Source organism: Eptatretus burgeri, chromosome 2 (genome assembly GCF_056783735.1).
Source record: "Eptatretus burgeri isolate ZD-2024b chromosome 2, Ebu_testis_v1, whole genome shotgun sequence".
NCBI classification, from domain to species: domain Eukaryota; kingdom Metazoa; phylum Chordata; class Myxini; order Myxiniformes; family Myxinidae; genus Eptatretus; species Eptatretus burgeri.
The window spans coordinates 155,410,624-155,432,692 of record NC_140962.1 but is presented as its reverse complement, the minus strand read 5'-3'; the positions used below and the strand labels follow the sequence as shown (position 1 = coordinate 155,432,692).

Below are 22,069 nucleotides of genomic sequence, written 5' to 3'. Positions count from 1 at the left end.
GGGTTGAACCTCAGAGCAAAGGAAGAAAAACAGCAGCCTTGTCACATGATGCACATTTGAAGGATTTATTCTGAAGTTTGAATCTCAAGATAAGGAGAGGATGAGGAGGAGGAGGAGGAGGAGGAGGAGGAGGAGGAGGAGGAGGAGGAGGAGGAAAGCAGGCCCATTGTGTTATATTACACCTGATGGTGGATCGGTCCAACTCAGAGCAACTTGTGGTGACCCTTTGCATAAATCACAAGGTGTTAAAGCAGAGCTTTTGAGGACAAACACTCGTGGGATTTACAAGTTCAAGAGCTAAGCATATCCAGCAAGTGAAAGGGTGCAGGCGGTTATGCTATGGTGTGGTGCCATCTAGCGCATATACACGACACTGGGGTACAAACACGTCTGACGCACACCTGAATAAAACCAGCTGATCTCAAATTAGATGAGTTAATCGGCAGACCCCAACCCCTCCAAAAATTACAAATTGATACCTATATCACTGGGAGGGCAAAGGCAAACCACCACCCAGTGTCGTCCTTTCCAAGAGAGAAAACCTCCCTAGATTATTATTTGTCAAGCAGCGTGTCAGCCTGCGATGGACGAGAATTCAACCCTGCCTGAGAAGCACCAGGAAGGCAGTGTGTAGCTGGGTCAGGATTCAACCCAGGCTTGACATCTCAGTGGAGACTTTCCTCCATAACACGACAAAATCATGCGTTTGTTTTTGTAAAATATGGTTGAGATGTCAAAGTGGTCAAAGGTCAAAGTGTAGTCTATATATTTAACTTAATGATCGTTCCATACATTAGCAGCTTCCAATTGAAGCATCATAAATTCTCAGTGGTACCCTATTCACTTGCACCCGAACCATGCGGGTTTCATCCCCGAGCTCGCGTTTCACCACAATTTATCGTCTCCGCATCCACGTTTTTATTCGCCATTGGTTATCATACATCCCGAGGCCGGTCATTTTTGCTTAAGTTCAGCTTTTCAGTTTTGAATGAAGAACCTCTGGGCTGCTTTCAATAAAAAATATATATTTGTGACATCATATGTGTCCACATCGACAATGTCTTGGATGTGCATGAACGGAGGACCAGACAGTCAATTCTCTGGCATTGAGCATGCAAAGTCTCACATTCACATGCCAGGTTGTGTATCGAGCAGGTCTACGCAGCCAAGGTGTGCAATGTGCCTAGTCCATAGATAGTTTCCACCCCTTGTTTGGCTGGGATATGCCTGGTGTTGGCTTAATGGTTAGGGATCCAACTCAGCTGTTGAATTAATACCAGGTGGGCTTGACTCAGCCCGTCATCCTTCCGAGGTCGGCAGAATGAGTACCAGCTTGCTGGGGATGATCGAGCCATTGGAGTATCCTGCGTTGGAGTGACGACCCGTCCAGGATTGTGCCCGATAGCCCAGGAGACTGCTTCGGCAGCACCGACGCTCTGTACAGAGCATGGCTCCAATGGATTTGGCTGGGATCAGCACGTCCGATTTACCTCGTAAATTAATTCAAGAATCAGTAATAGTTCGTTCATCACATCTCGAGAGAAGAGAACAAATGAGATACGAATGGTGCAAATGGAGACCGACCGACTTTGCTATTGTTAAAACAACGTTAACAGTCGCAAGTGTGCTTGCATCTGTTCCGGCCAACCTGACCGATTCCGCTAGGAATCTCCAGCACAAAGGAAATCCTGTGGAATTTGGCTGCCACTGAATGTGGTTAAACTGAGCCTGATGTGGTTAAACATCTGAGGTTGGAATACAGCGTTTGCCTTCAATGAAGAAGTATCGTGATTGGAATGTCCCATGATGAGGTCGAAGCACAAGACCCGTTTCTCAAACGACACAGGCAGGTCGGTGCCCTCTGTTTTCCACTGACTGTTATCCAACATTGCTCCATCTGCTCTCTCAGGATACAAGTATTCATTCAGTAACCATCTCTTGGTCACACTTCCAAATTGCAGGCGAAGCACACCTCTCATTCCCCTATTTGTGGAACCACTTTACGAGGCTGTTCAATCATCGTATTCCCGCCGGGATGTCAAAAAGCAGGCAGTGTACCTTCATCTCATACCATTCCCCATTCTGACCACACAATCTTTACTTCTTTTTTTTTACCCCCCATGAACACTCCGTAACCAAACTCTCTGAACTGCAGGTTACATGGGTTTGCTTCCCTCATCCCTATTTTCCTGTTCGTTCATTCCCTTGATTATTGTGGCAAAGCATTTCCCCGGATATCAGTTCATACCCTCCGCCAATTTCCTCGATTCCATGAGCCTCGACTTTGCATTTTATATTAAAAAATAAAAATAAAAAAAACCGGATCAATTCATTCACATCATTTTATTCTATAATCATTGGTTAAATGAACCGAAGATGAGCAGCTAGCAGTCATTTGTGTTGCATGTCAGAATCCATACAAAAGAGAAAATGAAGGAGGAATTAAAATTGTAAATAAATGAAGGATGGCAAAGATAAAGATAAATAATACTGGAAAGGGGGGGGGGGGGATCTTTGCACAAAGCGTGATGTAGCAGTGTGTCGTCACATGGGATTGCAAACGCTTACATAAACAGCCGACGACGAGAGAATGGTGCAGGAAAGGAAGATTCAAAACAGGAAGGCATGAGAAAGGCAGAAAAGCGAGAAAAGGTCACGACAACAATATGAAAGGCGATGCTCAAAGTACAATTTTGTTACCCAAACTGCCAGAATCAAACAAAGAGCCACAAAAAAAAAACAAGACGATGACATCACGAATGAACCGTGCACTTCACAAAAACCAGGGAAACAAATTGCACCGGAGTGTCACACAAGGCCGTTACTCGTGTGACCACCATGATGGAAGTGAGATTGTACATCTTATGAAACGCATCCGATAGTTTTAAAGGCACTTGCATGGAAAACATTTAATTGCAAAAACGAGAGAAAAAAAAAAAAGAGAAAAAAAAAAAGAGAAAGAAAAAGAGAAAAAAAAGAGGAAAAAAAAGAGAAAGAGAGAAAGAAAGAGCCGTCAAACAAACTCGAGAATACTCGGGGAACCGGAGCACAAAAGCAAAGACGGTGGAGGACGAGCAAACGAACGAAGTGAAACGACATACCTGAGTGAAATTGGAAACTCCGGGTAGGTGACGCGAGCGTGCGAGACAGACCGGGCTGTTTTGGAAACCGGAAGTGAAAGCATGCAATTTCATCGTGACGTCCTCTTGGATTTGTCCAAAACACAAGTCTTCGTCGCAAGAGATGAAAAAAAAAAAAACCCAAAAAACAAAAACATCCGGTCGAGGTGGAGAGGCGAAAATGGATTTTACACTTTGGTTGTGGGGATGCAGCCCTCAATCTCCACCAACTCGGGCCAACCTTCATACTTGTTTGTCTCTTTGTTGTTTTTCATGTGCTGAGGGAGGAGAAAAAGAAAAAAAAATCAATCAAATGTGTAAGCAAAGGAAAGGGTGATAATCGTGACAATGCACCGATTTCTCCAACATTTTCTGAAAGGTGAGCACATATTCCTGCCGGCTATCCTGCCAGCCCCTTGGGATGCCCTGCCGTGTGCGGGGAGAAAAGCGACGTCACCGGTACTGTGAATGCCCCAGGAAGTTAAGTCACTTCCTCCAAGATCACCGGCTGTCTTTGTCTAAATTAAGTCCGTCGTTGTCCAACGTCTACGTGCATGCATGCACATTATTTGCGAAAACGGCTCATTCATGAACCTTAGATCATGTAGAAAACTCGAAACTCACTCGGTAGAGCACATACCTCCGCCCTGTAATACCTGATCCACAAGAACATATTGAGCCCAATACATATTTGAAATATCTTGCAATACATGCCCACATCGTTTTTGGCCCCATCTCTCAAAGGTGAAGAATCACTATAAATAATTAAATAATTCTCGTATCCCGATCTGGATTCGGATCTTCACTAAAATCGAATCAATTCGTCCTTGCGACACACCCATTGTGTCCACCAAGTTTTGTCCGAATCCGTCCACAACTTTGATATATCGTGCAATATTGTTGTGGGGCCGAGTTTCGGTGGCGAGCACGACCGCGAGGGGGAGCAGTGGAGTCGGCTCCACTGAACACCTAGAATTTATAGGTCGTAACCCCGGATAACTCCGGGGCCGACGGGTCACTTAAAGGACCGTGGTAGCCAATATTTTGACGGCGTGAGGTAGGGTCCACTTGTCTAACTCCAATTTACCGAAGTACTCACGCAGTCCAACTACCGGGGAAACCACACCCTCGGCCGACTGTCCGATCGAGTCGTGGGTTACGGTTCGGATCCGGCGTAACCGAACGGAGTTACCAAGAGCCGCGCCGGACCAAAATGAACAATTTTCCGCTTCGTTAATTTCCCAACACGCACCGTGCTAAGCCAATGAAAGAAACACAGAAACGAGCTGGAACATTTAACAAAAGGGATATTTAATTACAATAGGCAGGGAGGGGAACACAGAAGAGCAGAGTTATCAGACTCTAAGAAATGCAATCAATGTACAAGCAAAAGCACTTAACAATTCTACTTGACAAGACAGGCCCACACAGACACGCACAGCCAAAATAAATGGATCCCAATGGTCTTTATTTGGCCCTTCGGCTCGAGAGGGAAGGCGAGCTGAGGGTCAAGGTCTGGTTGGTACCTCTCCACCTTCAGCGTTCTTCACATACTTGTGGAGTTCGGATTCCGTGGAAGGAAACGGGATCCTCAGCTCGTTCGCTCCCACACAACCCGGCCGGTGGGACTCGAACCCACGCATCCAGAATCCAAGGAGCGACTTGGCCAGCCGTGAATACCGATCGGCGACCCGAGCACCATGAACACGAACACCAACTCCGACAAGCACGATCATCGACCAGGAGCCACAAACTCAACCAGCAAGAACCAACCAACTTCTCTCTCTCATGAGCAGCTCGCGACCTTTTTTTATCCCTCCCCCACGCGAGGGAGGAGCGTTGCTCTCAGGTAACTCACCTCCTGATTGGACGGTTACATCGCGCGACTTGGTGGCCATCCCTCATTGGATAGGCCCACGGTATGCAACTCCTCTTCAAATTTCAATTCAATCAGATGAAAACTGAAGATTTCAGAATCACCACCAAAGTTGTTGACCTCAAAAAAAATCAATGGGCTTCTTGCATTAAGACCAACTCTACCATTTTGTGAAGTTTCGTGAAGATCGGTTTGAAATCGTGTCTAAGAGGCGAATGAAATGCAGCCAAACACACCAGACCAACCAATGTACTCGAGAAGCTTCGATTTCACAAGTAACAATCAGACAGGTAGACAAACACAGAGACACGGGTGAAAACATATCCTCCGTCTACCTTCGGCAGTGGAGGTAAAAATTCTAAAAGGAACTCCGAGAATTGGAGGATGTGCATGAGGCTTTGCAGCCACATTCATGATCACACCGAACGAAAAGGCAAAGGCGGCCATCATGGCACATCACAACGCAAAAGTCTCCACGACACTATGCACAAAGTTGCTGCAAACGGAGCAGCTTCGTGCAGAGATCCTTTTGCCTCCAGAAGCTGCTGCAAGGTAAATAAATAAAGAGCTGGCAGCATGTCCGTTGCTTTCGACTTCAGTGCTGCAAGTCTGTTTTCCCAACATGCATTTCACGTGCCCTTCCACTTTGAAGGCCACAAATCGATCCTTTGTCATTCCTCAAATCCCTCCTTGTTCAACTCCCTACATTGCTATTCGCATGGTGGACTCTCCCGGCAACGCCATCAGAACAACCATCCGGTTTTAGAGCAGCGAGAGGTCTCCTTTGGGGCTCCCTGCTGACGTTCTCAAAGCTAAGTTTCCGGTTGTTATTTGTCCCGTTTTAATTGTTTAATTTTCTCACCTACATGTTACTGTGTGTTGCTCGTTCAGTTTTGTTTAAAAAATCGTGCTATTTTGTGAGTATTTTTGTCGACGTTCTTACCTGTGCTTGAGGCCTAGGCCTAGGCTTGAGGCCTACCGGTTCCACTCAGTGTTCGATCGTTTTTTTTTTTTGTTTGTTTTTTTCTCCACATTACCTTCAATTTCTATCCTCCCCATTACCTTCAATTTTGATCCTCCCCACTTTCCAAACATCCCCCATTCTCCCAACTAATCTCTTTCTTATCTCAAAAAAAATAAAATAAAATAAAAAATAAAAAAAATACCCTACAACAACACGCTCACCTTCTCCAGATTCTTCTTCTTCCTCTTAACTTCCTCCTCGTCTTCTTCCTCGATTTTTTTTTTTTTTTTTTTTACACTTCCATGACCTAATCTGTTGAACTCTCATATATTAATATTAACAACAAAAAAAAAAATATATATATATATATATATATATATATATATATATATATATATATATATATACCCAACAACAACAACACGCTCACCTTCTCCCGATTCTGCTTCTTCTTCCTCTTAACCTCCTCCTAGTCTTCTTCCTCGATTTTTTTTTTTTTTTACACTTCCATGACCTAATCTGTTGAACTCTCTCATACATTATTTTTAACTACAAAAACGATCTTATAATGCTTCATCTTCCTCTCTCACACATGTGGTACTCTTTACTGTTTCACAATGCACTACTCTTCTGCTATTTTAACAGACTGCTCTCATTTCGACCTCTCCTTCATTCCTTGCCTAAAAAATCCAACTATTACAGCGCTTCTTCTCTCCATGCTCTGAATTCGCCTTCATTGCATCCATCAAGAATTGTGTTAAATCGCATCTCTGACCTAAAACTTTTAAAAACCACAGTTTGCCATGGATGCTCGCTTTCCATCAAACATTCTTTTTTCCAACTTCAGTGCCAACTCACCCCCTCACCCCTCACTCTCACTCTCAAAGCAACCATCCCACTCTTCTCCCTCCAAGCCTCCCTCTCACCTCTCTCAAAAATCCCCCTCACCTTTCTCCCACCTTTCATCCCCCTCACTCTTCCTTCTCAAAGTTGCCCCCCTCTCATCCACCAACCTGCCTCCCTCCACTGCCCTCTCACCTCCATCTCTTCACTCCACCTCCTCAAATCCTCAACTGCCTTCTTCCTTGTCTCTTGTCCCCCTCTCCCCCAGCACCACAGGGCCTTTTCTCCTCCTCATTTGGGCCCCTCCCCTCGCTGTTCTGCTGTACCCCACACTCCTTCAGCAGCCCTCCTTACCTGCCCCCTCATCCCTTGTCCTACCCTCCCCCTCCCCCTCCACCTCCTGCACCCAAAGCCTCCTCCCCTTCCTCTTCATTAAAAGTGTGGACCTCAAATATCCGGGGCCTTCGCTCAAACCTTTCAGATCTTTCCATACAGGTTGCCACTGACAAACCAGACATTATCTGCCTAACAGAAACTTTCCTCTCCCAAGACGTGTCTGACTCCCAAGTATCTCTCCCTGGCTACTCCCTCTTACGGTATGACAGACCTGAGCCTCGTCCTGGTGGAGGTGTTGCTCTCTTCATCAAAGACTCTATTCCTCACTCTCCATGCACTGCTCTCACTCCCCCACAACCCCAGGAATACCTCTGGCTTCGGCTTCCCTCCACTCCCCACCTCATGTTTATATGTGTACTGTACCGTCCACCGAACAGTGATGACTCCATCTACACCTCACTATCCGAAAACATGGACCATCTTCTATCTTCTCATCCAAACTCTCTCTTCCTCTTATGTGGTGACTTCAATTGTCATCACGCCAGTTGGCTCGGTGTGGGTACCTCTCTCACCTGCCATGGCACCTCAGCAAAAGCTTTCTGTGACTCATTGGGACTAACTCAATCGGTCAACTTCCCGACCCGGATCTCAACCAATGGTACTCCATCTTTTCTGGATCTGATTTTGACAAATTTCCCTGACAATATCTGCTGCTCTTCCTTCGCTCCAATTGGTTCTTCTGACCACGTCCTTGTCAAAGTGGACATCTCTCTGGCTGTTATCAGAGAACCACCTCACCGCCGTCGAGTCTGGCATTTCACTCAAGCCGACTGGCAGGGTCTCCGAGCAGCCATCAAACTTACAGACTGGTTTCCTATCACTACTTTCTCAAACATCAACGCATCCTGGGAATTCTTTCAAAGAAACTTGCTCTCCCTCATGCACAGATTTATCCCCTCTCGTGTTCAGTTGTCTTACCCTTCCTCCCGCCCTTGGTTTACTGAAGCTTGTGGCGAGGCAGTTGTCCTGGAAACAACTTGCCTTTGCCTCATGGAAAGCAAACCCAACTGAGGGCAATCTCAGTTCTTTCCACAAAGCTCGGAACAAGTGTGTATCTACCCTCAGGAGAGCCAGAAAACAACATCTTTCTCATCTCAAGTCTGAACTCTCAAACCTCTCTCCCTCCTCAAAATCCTGGTGGCGTTTAATCAAATCTGTTTCTGGTGTATGTTCCCTCCATCCCCTCCCTTACCTCAAATGGCCGCACTGCTGATTCCACACGTGATAAAGCTGAATGTCTAAACTCGGTGTTTGCAGCTAAATCTTGTGTCCCAAACCCATCACTATCTCTACCCACTTTACCCAGTCGCACCCAACTGTCCCTGGACTCTGTATCCTTTTCTCCTGACAAGGTGGAGAGCTTGCTTTCAAACCTCGAGTCAGATTCTGCAACCGGTCCAGACGGCATCAGCCCACGTGTCCTCAAAGCCTGCTCTTCTGCTCTTGCTCACCCTCTCTCTGTTCTATTCACCCTCTCATTTGCCCAAGGTCATCTGCCATCTGCATGGAAATCTGCTAACATCACTGCCCTGCATAAAAAGGTGCAAAAACAGATCCCTATAACTACAGACCAATCAGCCTTCTCCCAATCATCAGCAAGGTGATGGAATCCATCATCGCCTCAGATATGAAATCCTTCCTCTTCTCCAATGGCTTGATTTCCAATCATCAATTTGGTTTCAGACCAGGTCACTCTACCCTGGATATGCTGCTTCTGCTCTCCCATCAATGGATGGAGGTCCTCAATGCCAGACAGGAAATCCGAGCCGTATCCCTGGACATATCACGTGCTTTTGACACAGTCTGGCACCCTGCCCTACTCACCAAACTCTCTTCCCATGGTATTCAAGGCCATCTCCACTCATGGCTCGCAGACTTCCTCTCCTGTCGCAGTCAACGTGTGGCCCTAAATGGAGTTCTTTCATCCCCTCTTCCTGTGCAGGCTGGAGTTCCTCAAGGTAGCGTTCTGGACCCTGTTCTTTTTCTGGTTTTCATCAATGATCTCTCGGACTCTCTGGAAAATCCTCTATTTCTCTTTGCCGACGACTCCACCCTCTGCCGTACCATCTGTCATCCCTCAGACCGGCAAGCAGCAGCTTCTTCGCTCACTGCAGATCTGGATAAAATCACAAACTGGTCCAACACGTGGAACATGTCTTTCAATCCAGACAAATCTCACACTCTCACTATGTCTCTTCGAAAGGACCGTTTACAAAACCCCCCCATCCACTTTCTCAACAATCCTCTGGAAGAAGTCTTTTCTTTCAAGCTTCTGGGTCTCACTATCTGCCATGACCTTTCCTGGGAAAGTCACATTTCCAACCTCGCCTCAAAAGCCAGTCGCCGACTGGGAATCCTCCGTCATGCTAAGTCCTTCCTCGGCCCTCTTGAGCTCCTGACCACTTACAAAGCTTTTGCCCGTAGCCTGATGGAGTACTGCTCTCCCCTCTGGGCTGGTGCTCCTGCCTCCCACCTTTCTCGGCTTCACGCTGTCGAAACCAGGGCATTTAAGACCATCGGCATCTCCCGCAATGAAGCTGAGTCTTTGGGCCTCTCACTCAATCACCGCAGGTTGGTTGGTGGTCTTTGTCTTCTACAGACTCCTCTCCAGCCTTGCCCCCCTGCTCTCTCTGCGATTTGTCCCCACCACATTTCCACAGGGTGCTCAAGGTCCGCCAACAACCCCCTTCTGGTAAAACTACCAAAATCACGAATCACTGCTCATCTTCACTCTTTCATTCCTCTTTTTTCCCGCCTTTGGAATAAACTTCCTCACTCTATTTTTCCCATTCTTCCCTCCAGGCTTTCAAAACAGCTGTTCACCACCACCTCTTATCTTCCCCATCCAAATCCTCGATCTTTTCTACCCCCGATAATCCACCCAAGCCCACTTCCTTCATTTCTCCTGCTTTCCTTCCTGAAAGTCCCTGAAATGTCCATCTTCTCTTCGCCATGTTCCCCGTCCCATCCCCATCCCTCTCCCTTCCACAGTTCACCTAATGTGTCTGTTCCCCACTGTTTTGTCCCTTCCACTCCCGCCCCTCTTGTCTCATGCCTCCTTGCTGTGAGTTGTGTGTTAGCTCTCATACGAGCCTCGACCAAGGTATACAAAAAAAAGAAAAAAAAAAAGAAACGACCTTCCCTGCACAGACCACGTCTCCAAGCCATCCTCGAAAACAGGAAGACATTTGTGGAATTCCGCTGCTGCACCCACTTTGGATTGATGAATTGTGTGGTGAAAAAAGGCACAGTCAAAGAGGCCATCTTGTTGTGCAACTGCAACTAACATGACAACCCAACACACGGGCACACTTTGCTCCTGCCTCGAGATCACACACACTCACACACCTTTTGGAGCGATCGAGCACGAACAAAAGAACAACCCGAGAGTGCGAGGCAATGCGTGTGTAATTTTCGAATCCGAACGCACGTCCAATAATTATTACCTTCTCGAATAGGCTGCTGTCGATACCTTTGGCTCCCACAAACACCCAGCTGTCGCGGAAAGCGAGTGATTTAATGGCTTTGCTTCCCAGCTGCTGGATAAGTTCCCTCGCTTCGTCATTCAACCTGAAGAACATCGAACACTCACTCCTCAGCCAATTTGAAACTTCGAACAACTCCACGTGCATTACAAAACGTGTCCGTGTGATTTCCCTGCGGGACAAATTTACATGACGTTGGTTTGGCCACTTACTTTGTCGCTCCGTCATCAAAAGTCGCGATGAACACCAGCATTCCTTTTGGGATGTCTTTAAGGAATGTGATCAAGTCTTTCACATCTAAAAAGGAATGAAAAGCAAAATTAAAAGATCAGTCATGAAAGACCATAAATATCAAAACAGTCCCATAAATATACTTGTGAACTGCTGATGGCTGGTACGGCGAATTCCACCAGTGTCTGAAAGAGGAGCACGTGATCAGGGAGGGGGTGATTGGATAAGTCGGATGACAGATCATTTCAGGGTTGCCTAAAGCCTGCCATGCAATGACAAAGAAAAGTCAATCACATCGGCAGTGTGGCAAGAAGAGTGTGGCAAATATAGGAAGGCAAAACAATTAGAGTGGAAAACAAAACAAAATTGAACTCTGTCTCAAAGGCAAACAAAATTACAAAAAAAAAAAAAACAGCTGATGCACAAAGTACATGCAGCATGGATGCAAACACAAGATAAAATACATGGTGCCCCTCCCCAGAGACGGAGCGCCGCCGCGCGGAGCGGCGCCCCTCCGGCAGAGACGGAGCGCCGCCACGCGGCACCCTCCCGTAGAGAGAGCGCCGCCGTGCGGCGCGGCACCCCTCTCGCAGAGAGAGTGCCATGGCGTATCACCCCTCCCGCCGTAAGGGATTGATCGGGTGCTTTCGAGATGGGATAGAAGAGGCCGCTGAGAGATCAGGGTGATGATGCCAAGTTATCTTGCTTGTCACAAATAATAAAAAGAGGAGTGGGTAGTCAAAGGGACAATAAAGTGAAGTTGTTTCAAACTAACACACGTTAAACTTACCTCCACCCCACATGTCAATGACCTTCGTGTCTTTCACCATACCCGTACTTCCTAAAACACATAAACAGGCATACAAAGTTATGGCAATAGATAGTCATGTTGAATGAGCTCTTTGGGACTTATTCTGGTACCATGGCAAAGGTAAAAGTGTGATGCAATTGCACTGAAACATGACAGGTTCAACATAACAGCATCGTGTGGCGGATCACACGGCCAGCCAGCAAGTGAACGAAAGAAAATGAAGAACCAACTTTGCTGGTGAAGACGAGTGTTGTTCTGTCTCGGCAAACAAATGCAACAAGGGATGAAACAAACGGGACGTTGATCGAGATACGATAACCACCGTGGGAAGCAATGCAAGCTCATGTTTTTGGGTGTTAATCCCTTTTTCTCCTCCGACGAAGGGTTAACACCCCAAAACATCAGCTTTCTCCTCGCTTCCCAAGGTGGTTCGCATACGTCAATCAGTGTCTTGTTGATCTCACCCTGAGTAAACGAAAAGTAAATCATGCAATCACATTTTATCATCAAGAATGTTGCCTCGGATTGACAATGGATGGAAATTCATTCTTTCGCATCCAACAGCGATTGAGTGCCCTGCCTGCCAGCATGACACGATTCGATGGTGGATGTTACGAGAACCCACGGTGTCCTTCGGGAGGAGCATGTGCATTATCGCTGGCACCGTGAACAAGTTACAATTTCCCACACGAACCTACAGGTCACAGTGCATCAGTGGTACAGGTACAGGCACGCCCATCCCCCGCCCAAGCAGATGATACTACTCTTCAACATCAATCAGCAAATGCTGACGGATGGGACAGTGGACTTAAAATCCCTCCAAAGGACAGCATTCTCAGACGTAAATCGAAGCAGTGGGATCACAGGTCATAGCCGTGTCAGGAATCAGACTCGGATGAGGGAGCTCGAAGGTGCACGCACTACCTCCGTGCAATCTAGCAGGACTGAGGCTCGGCAATGATACTTGACTACATCCTCAGGATACAAAGTCAAAAACACCGGAAACACACAGGGCATGCTCAACAAAATGCCTGCGCCTCAAAAAAAAAAGAAACACAGCCAAAAGCTCAGCTTACCTTCAACGAGTGCAATGTTGAAACCTCTTCCGACATTGTTCTTCACACTGCTCATCAGTCTGCAAACAAACATCATGATGGAACATGCTGAACAATGCAAGCGGATTACATGGCTGGGTTAGTTATCGTGAACCAAGATGCATAGACACGCACGGACGGGTTTGCAACGGTTTGAAAAGCGAGCCAATGTCGATGGGATCAAATCATGATGTTTGACCTTGTGGGGTTCAGAAATTTAAAAAAAAGTACGACTTAATTATCCAGTTATCATCAATTCTTTCACATTATCTGGGAACGAGACGGCACAATGTGCGCAGGTGAACACAAGGTAACGTGCCAATGCCAAGAGATCGCCCTCCGCACTGCGGTTACCAACGTAGCACAAACGACGAGCTGGCGATCAGCCAGTCCAGGATTCTCCAATTCTCACGTACCAAACATGGTTATACAGAGCGCCGTTGCTACCAACGTGGATCATTCACATGTGTTGGACTGCATGTTTTTTTCCATTTCCTCCCCAACGGTAGTTTAGGCAGGAATTTGTAATTTGTTCATGGTGCTGGTGACAGCTCGCCTTCTCTTCGCGAAGGACACCATGGGATCTTTTACATCCACCAACTAATGCTGGCAGACATGACTCCAAGTTTAACGTCTATGCGAGGCAAGGCACACCTCATTGATGAATCACCTGCCTGTGAAACGCCGGGATTCAAACACAGGCTCAACAGCATGGAGGTGTGCACGCGTACCTATCGGCCAAACTGCCAGCCCGCTTAAGGACTCGCAAATAATTGAAAAATTGTAACATAAAATACATAATAAATGTATTTATACAAAACAAATAAGGTTATGCAGTATTGATCTGAAGCTCATGGTCGGGAGCAAGGTATGATGTCACAAAGCCAGGTGCGCTAACAAAGAGGCTTTTAGGAGACTATGATTGGCCGAACAGTTGAACTTCTTATTCACTTGGGGAGGGGGGAAGGACCCCACTTTCTTCTCATCTTCTAAAGGATGGATATTCCCAAGCAACACCTTCAATACAACCATAAATGAGAAAATATGGAACGATCATTTAAATACCGATACCGGCGAAAGCACGATGGCCAACCCCTCAAACACACACATCGTCGGACTCCAACAAAACAGAATTTGGGTTTATCCGAAGGTAATGCCGTTCACCCTGCTGATGCCTAAAGAAAACGTGGCGAGATTCTTCACGCTAATGATATCGGCATCAATACTCACATATCATCTTCGAGGCAAATCTTTGGGCCCACGATGCTGGCGGCTCCACTGAGTAGCCTGAAAGCCAAGTGCCCCGACGCGCACAGCACAGAGAGGTTACACTTGTTTCGTACAACCTTTGCTTCTAAGGAACAAAAAAAAGAATGACACATTCATAACTTCAGAATACAGCAATTCCAACAAAGTACACACAATCAAATATTTCATGGAGAAATTGATGTGGAAGGAGGAACAGCAGGGTCAGCGGGAAAGCGATGGCGGCAGCAGGGTCGAACGCCATGCTCGGAAGGGGGGGTATGGTGCTCGGAAAGGGGAGCGGGGTGTTCGTCTAGTTGACAAGAAGTGCTGCCAGACAGGAAGCAACATTGTAAGGAATTGCAGTGAAGAGCTCATTTCATGGCATTTTATGCTACTTACTTGCAGCAGGTATTTCTTGTTTACCTACAAAACAGAGGAAAAACAAATAAATAATTCAATAAAAGAGCAACCAGAGATTATTAAGCAATTCATTCATTAATTGCGGAGAAGAAACACAAAAGTTGCGTGTGGACAAACAAAGACAGACAGACAGACAGACAGACAGACAGACAGACAGACAAACGGAACCAATGCAATACCCTGTCGTCCGGCAAGGGTAACAAAACAAGGTGTAAGACAAGGAAAGACTCCTGTGATACACATCAGGAAAAACACATCCCCAAGACTCACCGAAAACAGACACTTTGGATATAATGTTGTGAATGTTTCCTTTCAATTTGACCTCAAGCTCGTGATAAGCCACAACGATAAGAACGATCACAATCAAGGCCAGTATGCCAAGCCTGACTGCACCTATAAAAAAAAGAAGAAGAAACCAAACAAATAAACAAAAAGTCCATTATTTATCCCCAACAAAGCACACGGTCAAATGGAAAACCCCAGAAAGGTCTCCGAGCTCGATAAACCTGCGCTTCAGTGTGCACCCATCTCGTGAAGTTTAACACTGCAACGAGAGCTTCCCATTCACTACCTTCGCCATCCTATATCTCACCCACTACCGAGGATGTTCAATTTTAAAATCGAGCAAATTCCCCCGCCAGAGTTCAACATAACTAAATGTAAATAAACAACATAAATTAACAATCGACATAACGAGAACCGTCACTTTATAACTGCTGGCAGTGATGACCGGGTACCGAGACGTCCCGCTTTGATCGGACCTCTCGACCCTGACCCATGATGTCTATTGTTATTCAATCGAATTCACAAAGTGATGAAAATCAAATTGAAGACCGAATACTGCAGGTACAGTCTGGAAATGGAGTCATCAGAAGGAACTCGAACAAGAAAAAGCAAAGATTCATGACGTCATCAGGAGGAACCTGGATTAGGATGACTGTTTTCGCTGCTGCTATTCTACCCTCAAAAGTGAGCCTCAATCAAAAATAAATAAATAAATAAAAAGAAACCAGATTCAAAAAATTAAATCATTCTGGCTGTCAAACACAGTGTCCCATCAGTTTGAAATTTACAACGTATATTCTCCATCATTACTCGATCATAATTGTAAATTGATCGATGAAGCGGTTGGAGTTAAAGATTTTTTTTTAAAGATTTTCATTCAATCCAATATGGCTGCCAAACCGTGTGACCTATCAATTATTCGTGAACAATCTGATATCACCAAGGCTTGGGGAACATGCGTCTGAAGTTTCCCCTCGATCTGTCAGGCCATTCTGGAGAAGGAGATTTAATTCTTAAAGGTTTGATGGTAATCCAATTTGGCTGCCAAACATTGTGACCTATGAGTCATGGGTGACGTCATAGACGGGAATGTTTTGCTCCTCATGGATAGGCGGTCATAGCTGTATAGTTTCACCTCAATCTATTCAGCCGTTGAGATTTTTGAAAAAAATAATAACAATATGGCTGCCAAAAAAAATACAATTATATATACAGGGGGCTGCAAAAGTAGGTATACAGTAATGTATCCCTACTTTTGCAGCCCCCTGTGTATATATTGTTGCGGTATTCGCGCCCGCCGGCGTGCGAACGGCCACGTAACTCGAATCGCGGCACGTCGCCCACCGGACGGACAATCCAGTCGTGACCCTCTCGGACTAACGCCGGGAACCAGTCACGGGTGGACCTTTCGGTCTCACCGCGATCGAGCCAATCAGCCCCCGCGTGGGATAGGGTTGCTCGCCGAATTCGACCTACCTAAGTACCCACACGGAGGGTAGACCGGGCGATCGCACCTCGCCGCAGGTCGACTTCGGACACGGGCCACTTAAGCGACCCGTTCCGTACTATCAGAATAACCGAGCGGTGTTATCGTCGATCTCGACGGTTCGATTAATTATCGGGCGTATTCAGCCCACTACCAACCCTTTACGTGAAGCAAGATGGGGATTCAATGGAGGAAAAGACGAAGCGAAGCGGGAGAACAGTTCAATAATAAAGCACATTTATTCGCGGCACACGGGAAGCACACGTATTCAATTCCACCAAAAGCACACAGAAAAAACACAATTCCATTTACACAAAAAGCAAATATAAAAGCGAAAGCAATGCAGAGCTAATACCGACTACCGAGCACACGGCAACACTTATACAATTCTACTTCACAGACGGCGCCGACAACACATACCCAAAACCAAGGAAAAGAATACCCTCAAGGATGAGGCGGGCCTGAGGCCGAGACCGGGTCGCGCCTACCCGTCTGGTGATGAGACGCGGAGCGGCGATGGCGCCTCACTCCGCGGGCCTCGCGGACAGTGTCTGGCAGGGGGTGGGAAAGGGGCCCTGTTGGTCGCACTATCTCAGCGCGGGGGGAAACAGGAGGGGGTTGCTGATGCTCGGGGTATAGAGGATCTTTATTATCCCTGGTGTGCGTCTCCACCTCGGCCAGGTCGCGCTGCCGGCCTCCCTCGGGCGTGCAGCTCCCGGCACCGACGCGAGCACCCCTCGTCTGCCTGCGCCGCTGCCGCCTCTCCGCCTCTGGACTCTCCGACTCTGGACTCTTCTTTGGACTCTCCTCGTTCGACTCTTCTTTGGACTCTCCTGTTGGACTCTTCTTTGGACTCTCCTCTGGACTCTCTCGTTGGACTCTCCGATCCTCGACTCTACCACTTCTGGACTCTCCGACTCTCCCCTCTCCTGACTGACGAACACGGTCCTTTTATCCCCCCGTAGCTTCGCCTTTGACCCCCTCCCTTTGACCTTTCACCTCGCTCCCCATTGGCCCGAGAAAAAGTGGGCGTGAAGGCTTTTTGATCCACAAATTTGCATATATCGATCGTCCTGGAGGCGGGGCCAAATCGCCCCTCGCTCACCGATTGGACGGCAAAAAGTGGGCGTGTGTCGTTTTTGATCCGTTTTTGAAGCACAAAATCCGTGATTTTGTACACGCTGTTCGACGCGCGCCCTGCACGAGTCCAACACCGGTACCCACAGCGGGGCAAGAACGGTGGCGATGCTACGGTTGCGAGGTGTGACGTGAAGGTCGTGGCGGTTGTGGTGAAGCGGCGTTGTGGTTGGTGGTTGATGTTGTGGTTGTGATGGTAATCATGGCGGTTGGTCCAAAATAAAGATAGTAAAAGAAAAACGGCTATCCTGAAGAGTCGCAGCACGCATAAATGACATGTATTCCCACTAGACAACGGGTTTGGGCCTAACTACACATGCACTTACCGAGATACCTCACCTAAGGGACCTGAATGGTGGTTTGCGAATCTGGTAACCACAACAATATATATATATATATATATATACATACATATACACTATCTCACAAAGGTGAGTACACCCCTCACAAATATGTAAATAATTCAGTGTGACTTTTTAAGCAGCTGTGCTGGAAGCAAAACCTTAGAGTTGATTGCAGAGTAGACATTCTGCAATATGTATGCAGGCACAAAACTGCCATTCCATAAAAAAAACAATGGGGCATATTACGAATATTTCTGAAAGAGGAGGCAACAAAAGTGAGTGCACCCCTGCTATTGTCTGCACAAGAAGTAAGTCAAGCATGGTAAAACCGCTTCCATTTTCATCATTTTCTGCATATTTAAGTGAAACAGTGTTAAACGTACAAATATGCACCAAACAATACACACAATGTCCGTAGAGCTGCAACCTCCCTGGTATGTTAAAAGTGAAGAAGTGTACTCGATGCAGTAATTGTCTATCTGCTTGCTGAAGAAATAATTGCATAGGGAATACTGTACCGATCGCCATTGAGAAAGCAGCATGGCTCCTCATGGTAAAGAGTTCTCAAAAGATGTCAAAGACCGAATCGTTGCCCGACATAAAGATGGCCAAGGATACAAGAAGATCAGTGCTTCTTTGAAAGTAAGCCCCAACGCCGTGGCCAAGGTCATCCAGAGGTTCTCCAAGAAGCGTACAACAATGAGTTGCGCTCGCCAGGGCAGACCAGCAAAGATGACTGAACGTACTGTTCGCCAAGTTCAGAATCTAGTCCTCCAAGACAGACGACAAAGTGCCGCCAATATTGCTGAAGAGATTTCTCCAGCTTCTGGCCAGTCTGTGAGTGCGCAAACCATACGTCGCACACTCCATCATATCGGTTTGCATGGGCGTCGTCCCAGGTGTAAGCCTCTCCTGAAGCAGATCCACAAGAAAACTCACAAACAGTTTGCTGAAACACATCAATCCAAGCCCCTGGACTACTGGCAACATGTCCTCTGGTCTGATGAAACGAAGATCAATTTGTTTCGATCTGATGGAGTGCAGCGTGTCTGGCGGCGACCTGGGGAACAGTACCAAGACAAATGCGTTATCCGTACTGTCAAGCATGGTGGTGGTAGTGTCATGGTTTGGGGATGCACGAGTGCTGTTAGTACTGGAGAGCTCAAGTTCATAGACGGAAACATGGATTCTACGATGTACTGTGACATCCTGAAGGAGAAGATGTTACCCTTCCTGCGAAAACTTGGTCGAGGATCTGTATTTCAGCACGATAACGATCCGAAGCATCGTTCCAAGCAGACAACTGCCTTTCTGAAGAAGTCGAAGGTCAATGGTGTTAGAGTGGCCAAGCATGTCACCTAATGTCAACCCAATAGAACACGTAAATAGAGATGGTCAACGGGTGCAGAAAAGACCACGGCCCCATATCGAGGATGCTCTGAGACGGCGGAAAATAGCAGTCCCAAAGACCAAGGGGGGGGGGGGCGGAATGAGTGAAAAGAGGCAGGCAGAGATTTGGACCAGGGGAGTTTCACCAGAAGGGGGCCACCGGCAGACTACATACGCCATGGAGAAATGTGGGAAGCATGGCGGAGGGGAAAGCAGCAAAAGAGAAGAGGGTGCAAGACCAGAAAGGAGGCGGTAGAAGACAGAGACGAGTGTCCTGTCTGAGATGGGAAAGTGAGAGGACCATCGACTTAACCCTGTCGCGGGAGACTGCAACGGTCCCCGAGGCCCTGGCCTCCATGACGTCAAGCTGAGCAAGGTGTGAGGCTCGGTCGTATTTCCAGAACATTTCTATATTAGGCTTAAACTGGTTCATGACAACACAGCTGACCACTTCTCTGGGAAGGTTGTTCCACTGTGGAATTGTCCTCATCTCCTTCCGGCAATTTCCCTTGAAGAGTTGGACTCGATGTCCTCGTGTGTGTTTTGTCTGGTGATCTGCGGAAGAATTTTACCTCTGGGACGTTGTCGGATTGGGATAATTATGAGAACCCGCAACACATCGGCTCTTTTCCTTCTCCACTTTAACGTCGGGTCCACAATCCACAAGATGGAGAGCAGCTTAAGGAGAATCCACAATCCTTCGCTCGATTTGCTGGTTTTGCGACTCTTCCTGGCACATTCTCCAGTTTTTTTTCTCTCTAAATATGAGGGAATCCCAGAATGGTGAGAAAGATTCAAGCTCGAGTCCTCCCAATGATCGTAAAAAGGATAAATTTGGTTCCTCTGTCATTGTGTTGAAACTGCACTGCCATGCACATCGGTAAATGTGCTCATGGGCACTCTGGGTTCTTTCCTGTGGAGGGAGGAAGGGGTGGGGGGAGGTGGGGGGAGTCTGCTCACCATGGGAGAGAGGCAGGGGGAGTAGGGGGTGGAGTCTGCTCGCCGTGGGGGAGGGGGTGGGAGTCTGCTCTCCGTGGAGGAGTGGGCGTTGGAGTAGGGGGTGGAGTCTGCTCGCCGTGGGGGAGGGGCGGTGCAGTAGGGGGTGGAATCTGCTCGCCGTGGGGGAGGGGCGGTGCAGTAGGGGTGGAATCTGCTCGCCGTGGGGGAGGGGTGGTGGAATAGGGGGTGGAGTCTGCTCGCCATGGGGGAGGAGGCGGGGGAGTAGGGGGTGGAGTCTGCTTGCTGTGGGAGAGAAGACGGGGGAGTAGGGGGTGGAGTTTGCTCACCGTTGGGGAGGGGGCGGGGGAGTAGAGGGTGGAGTCTGCTCGCCGTTGGGGAGGGGGTGGAGGAGTAGGGGGGGTGGAGTCTGCTCGCCATTGCCGTTAACACACCTTTGCCAACCTGTTGTTCAAATTGTCTGCAGACATCGACACGATCCTGGACGAACCCTCAAATTCCTGAACAACAGCTTTTAGTGTTCAGTGTCGAGGCTCATGGAAGAGACAGAAGCTCAATTTTAAAAAAAAATCATTAAAGTTACACAATTCGATCCATTTCTAAACAAGTCCTTTAAAGTTTTACATTGAAAGCGATCATTACCACATCTCTGGGAAAAGTGGTGGTGGTGGTGGTGGTGGTGGTGGTGGTGGTGGTGGTTCGATGTTCAATGGATTTCACGGATTGTGGTGATCACACAGTACTGGAACTCACCGGAAAAGCGCATCTTGAGCCGCCGGTGAGTCACGTGACGATGGACCGCGCTCCCAACTGTCCGCCCGCACGGGTTTCGCTTTCAGAGCCGTTGAAATTGTCGAAACACCACAACCTCCCACAAGGATAGCGCTTCCTGAAGGATCACCGACGAGAGAACCCAGGTCCACTCGCCACAGAAGCGTCAAATGATTATACGTAAGCACCAACTGTACAAATCGATGAGAAAGCACCACCCCCTTCAGGAAACTGTGATCGGGTGATGTTGTTGTTGTTGTTGTAGTTGTTGTTTAAAACATTCGCACTGTTCCGAAAATAATATATCACACAACTGACGGGAACTCGTTTCTTCATTTGTAAATTATAACATCGATCCAATGATTATTTATAAAATCCAAACGCTATTTATTCACCTTTCAATAATAATCGATGCGAGGAGATTGTAAGCAGCCGCTAACAACACACATGGCCGTCATGAACAGGACAAAGATAAAATTAAAAAAACGCGTCTTCCGTCGATCTTCGATGCCGCATGAAAACTCATTTTTTAAATGTGTGTAAAGACGTGAGTGAGATACGAGGTCTCCACGTAAGGAGACATCTCGTCACTTTGTCAGTGAGTTCCTCACGGACAACAAGATTTGAATGATCACGTGGATGTGTGATCCTCCAGGTAAATTAAGGGGTTCCATGTGTAAACTTGCTCCAAATGTGGTATTTCCAGGGTTCGTTGATAGTTATCCCGTTATAACAACAATTTTAACCAGCTATCTATAATTCCAGCAGTGTGTGTGTGTGTGTGTGTGTGTGTGTGTGTGTGTGTGTGTGTGTGTGTGTGTGTGTGTGTGTGTGTGAATGTTTGAGTGTGTGTGTGTGTGTATATGCGTGTGTGAATGTGTGAATGTGGGTGTGTGTGTGTGTGTGTGTGTGTGTGTGTGTGTGTGTGTGTGTGTGTGTGTGTGTGTGTGTGTGTGTGTGTGTGTGTGTGTGTGTGTGTGTGTGTGTGTGTGTGTGTGTGTGTGTGTGTGTGTCCGCTGTTTCTCGACAACCACTGGTCCGATCGAATTGAAACTTGCCAGGTATATTGCTGGGGCCCTGCGGATGTGCCTTTTCAAGGTTTGATATCAATCGGAAGAGTGGTTCCCAAGTTATGGGCATTTATTTACCAAACCAATGTCAGGACACGGTGCGATGACGTCACAATTGACGTCACAATTCTTCTATTCTTTTT

General features: G+C 47.2%; 1 protein-coding gene across 1 annotated transcript; it reads right to left on the bottom strand.

Annotated features, from left to right (window-relative positions):
- Positions 1-3,018: 3,018 nt before the first annotated feature.
- Positions 3,019-21,112, bottom strand: LOC147033646 (protein FAM3C-like). Its single transcript, XM_085871719.1, has 9 exons — positions 20,839-21,112; positions 14,758-14,880; positions 14,467-14,490; positions 14,050-14,173; positions 12,802-12,860; positions 11,705-11,755; positions 10,896-10,980; positions 10,645-10,768; positions 3,019-3,397 (listed from the first exon to the last, which is right to left on the bottom strand). The coding sequence occupies exons 1-9, from the start codon at positions 20,849-20,851 to the stop codon at positions 3,308-3,310; spliced, it is 693 nt and encodes a 230-aa protein (XP_085727845.1). The 5' UTR covers positions 20,852-21,112; the 3' UTR covers positions 3,019-3,307.
- Positions 21,113-22,069: the final 957 nt, after the last annotated feature.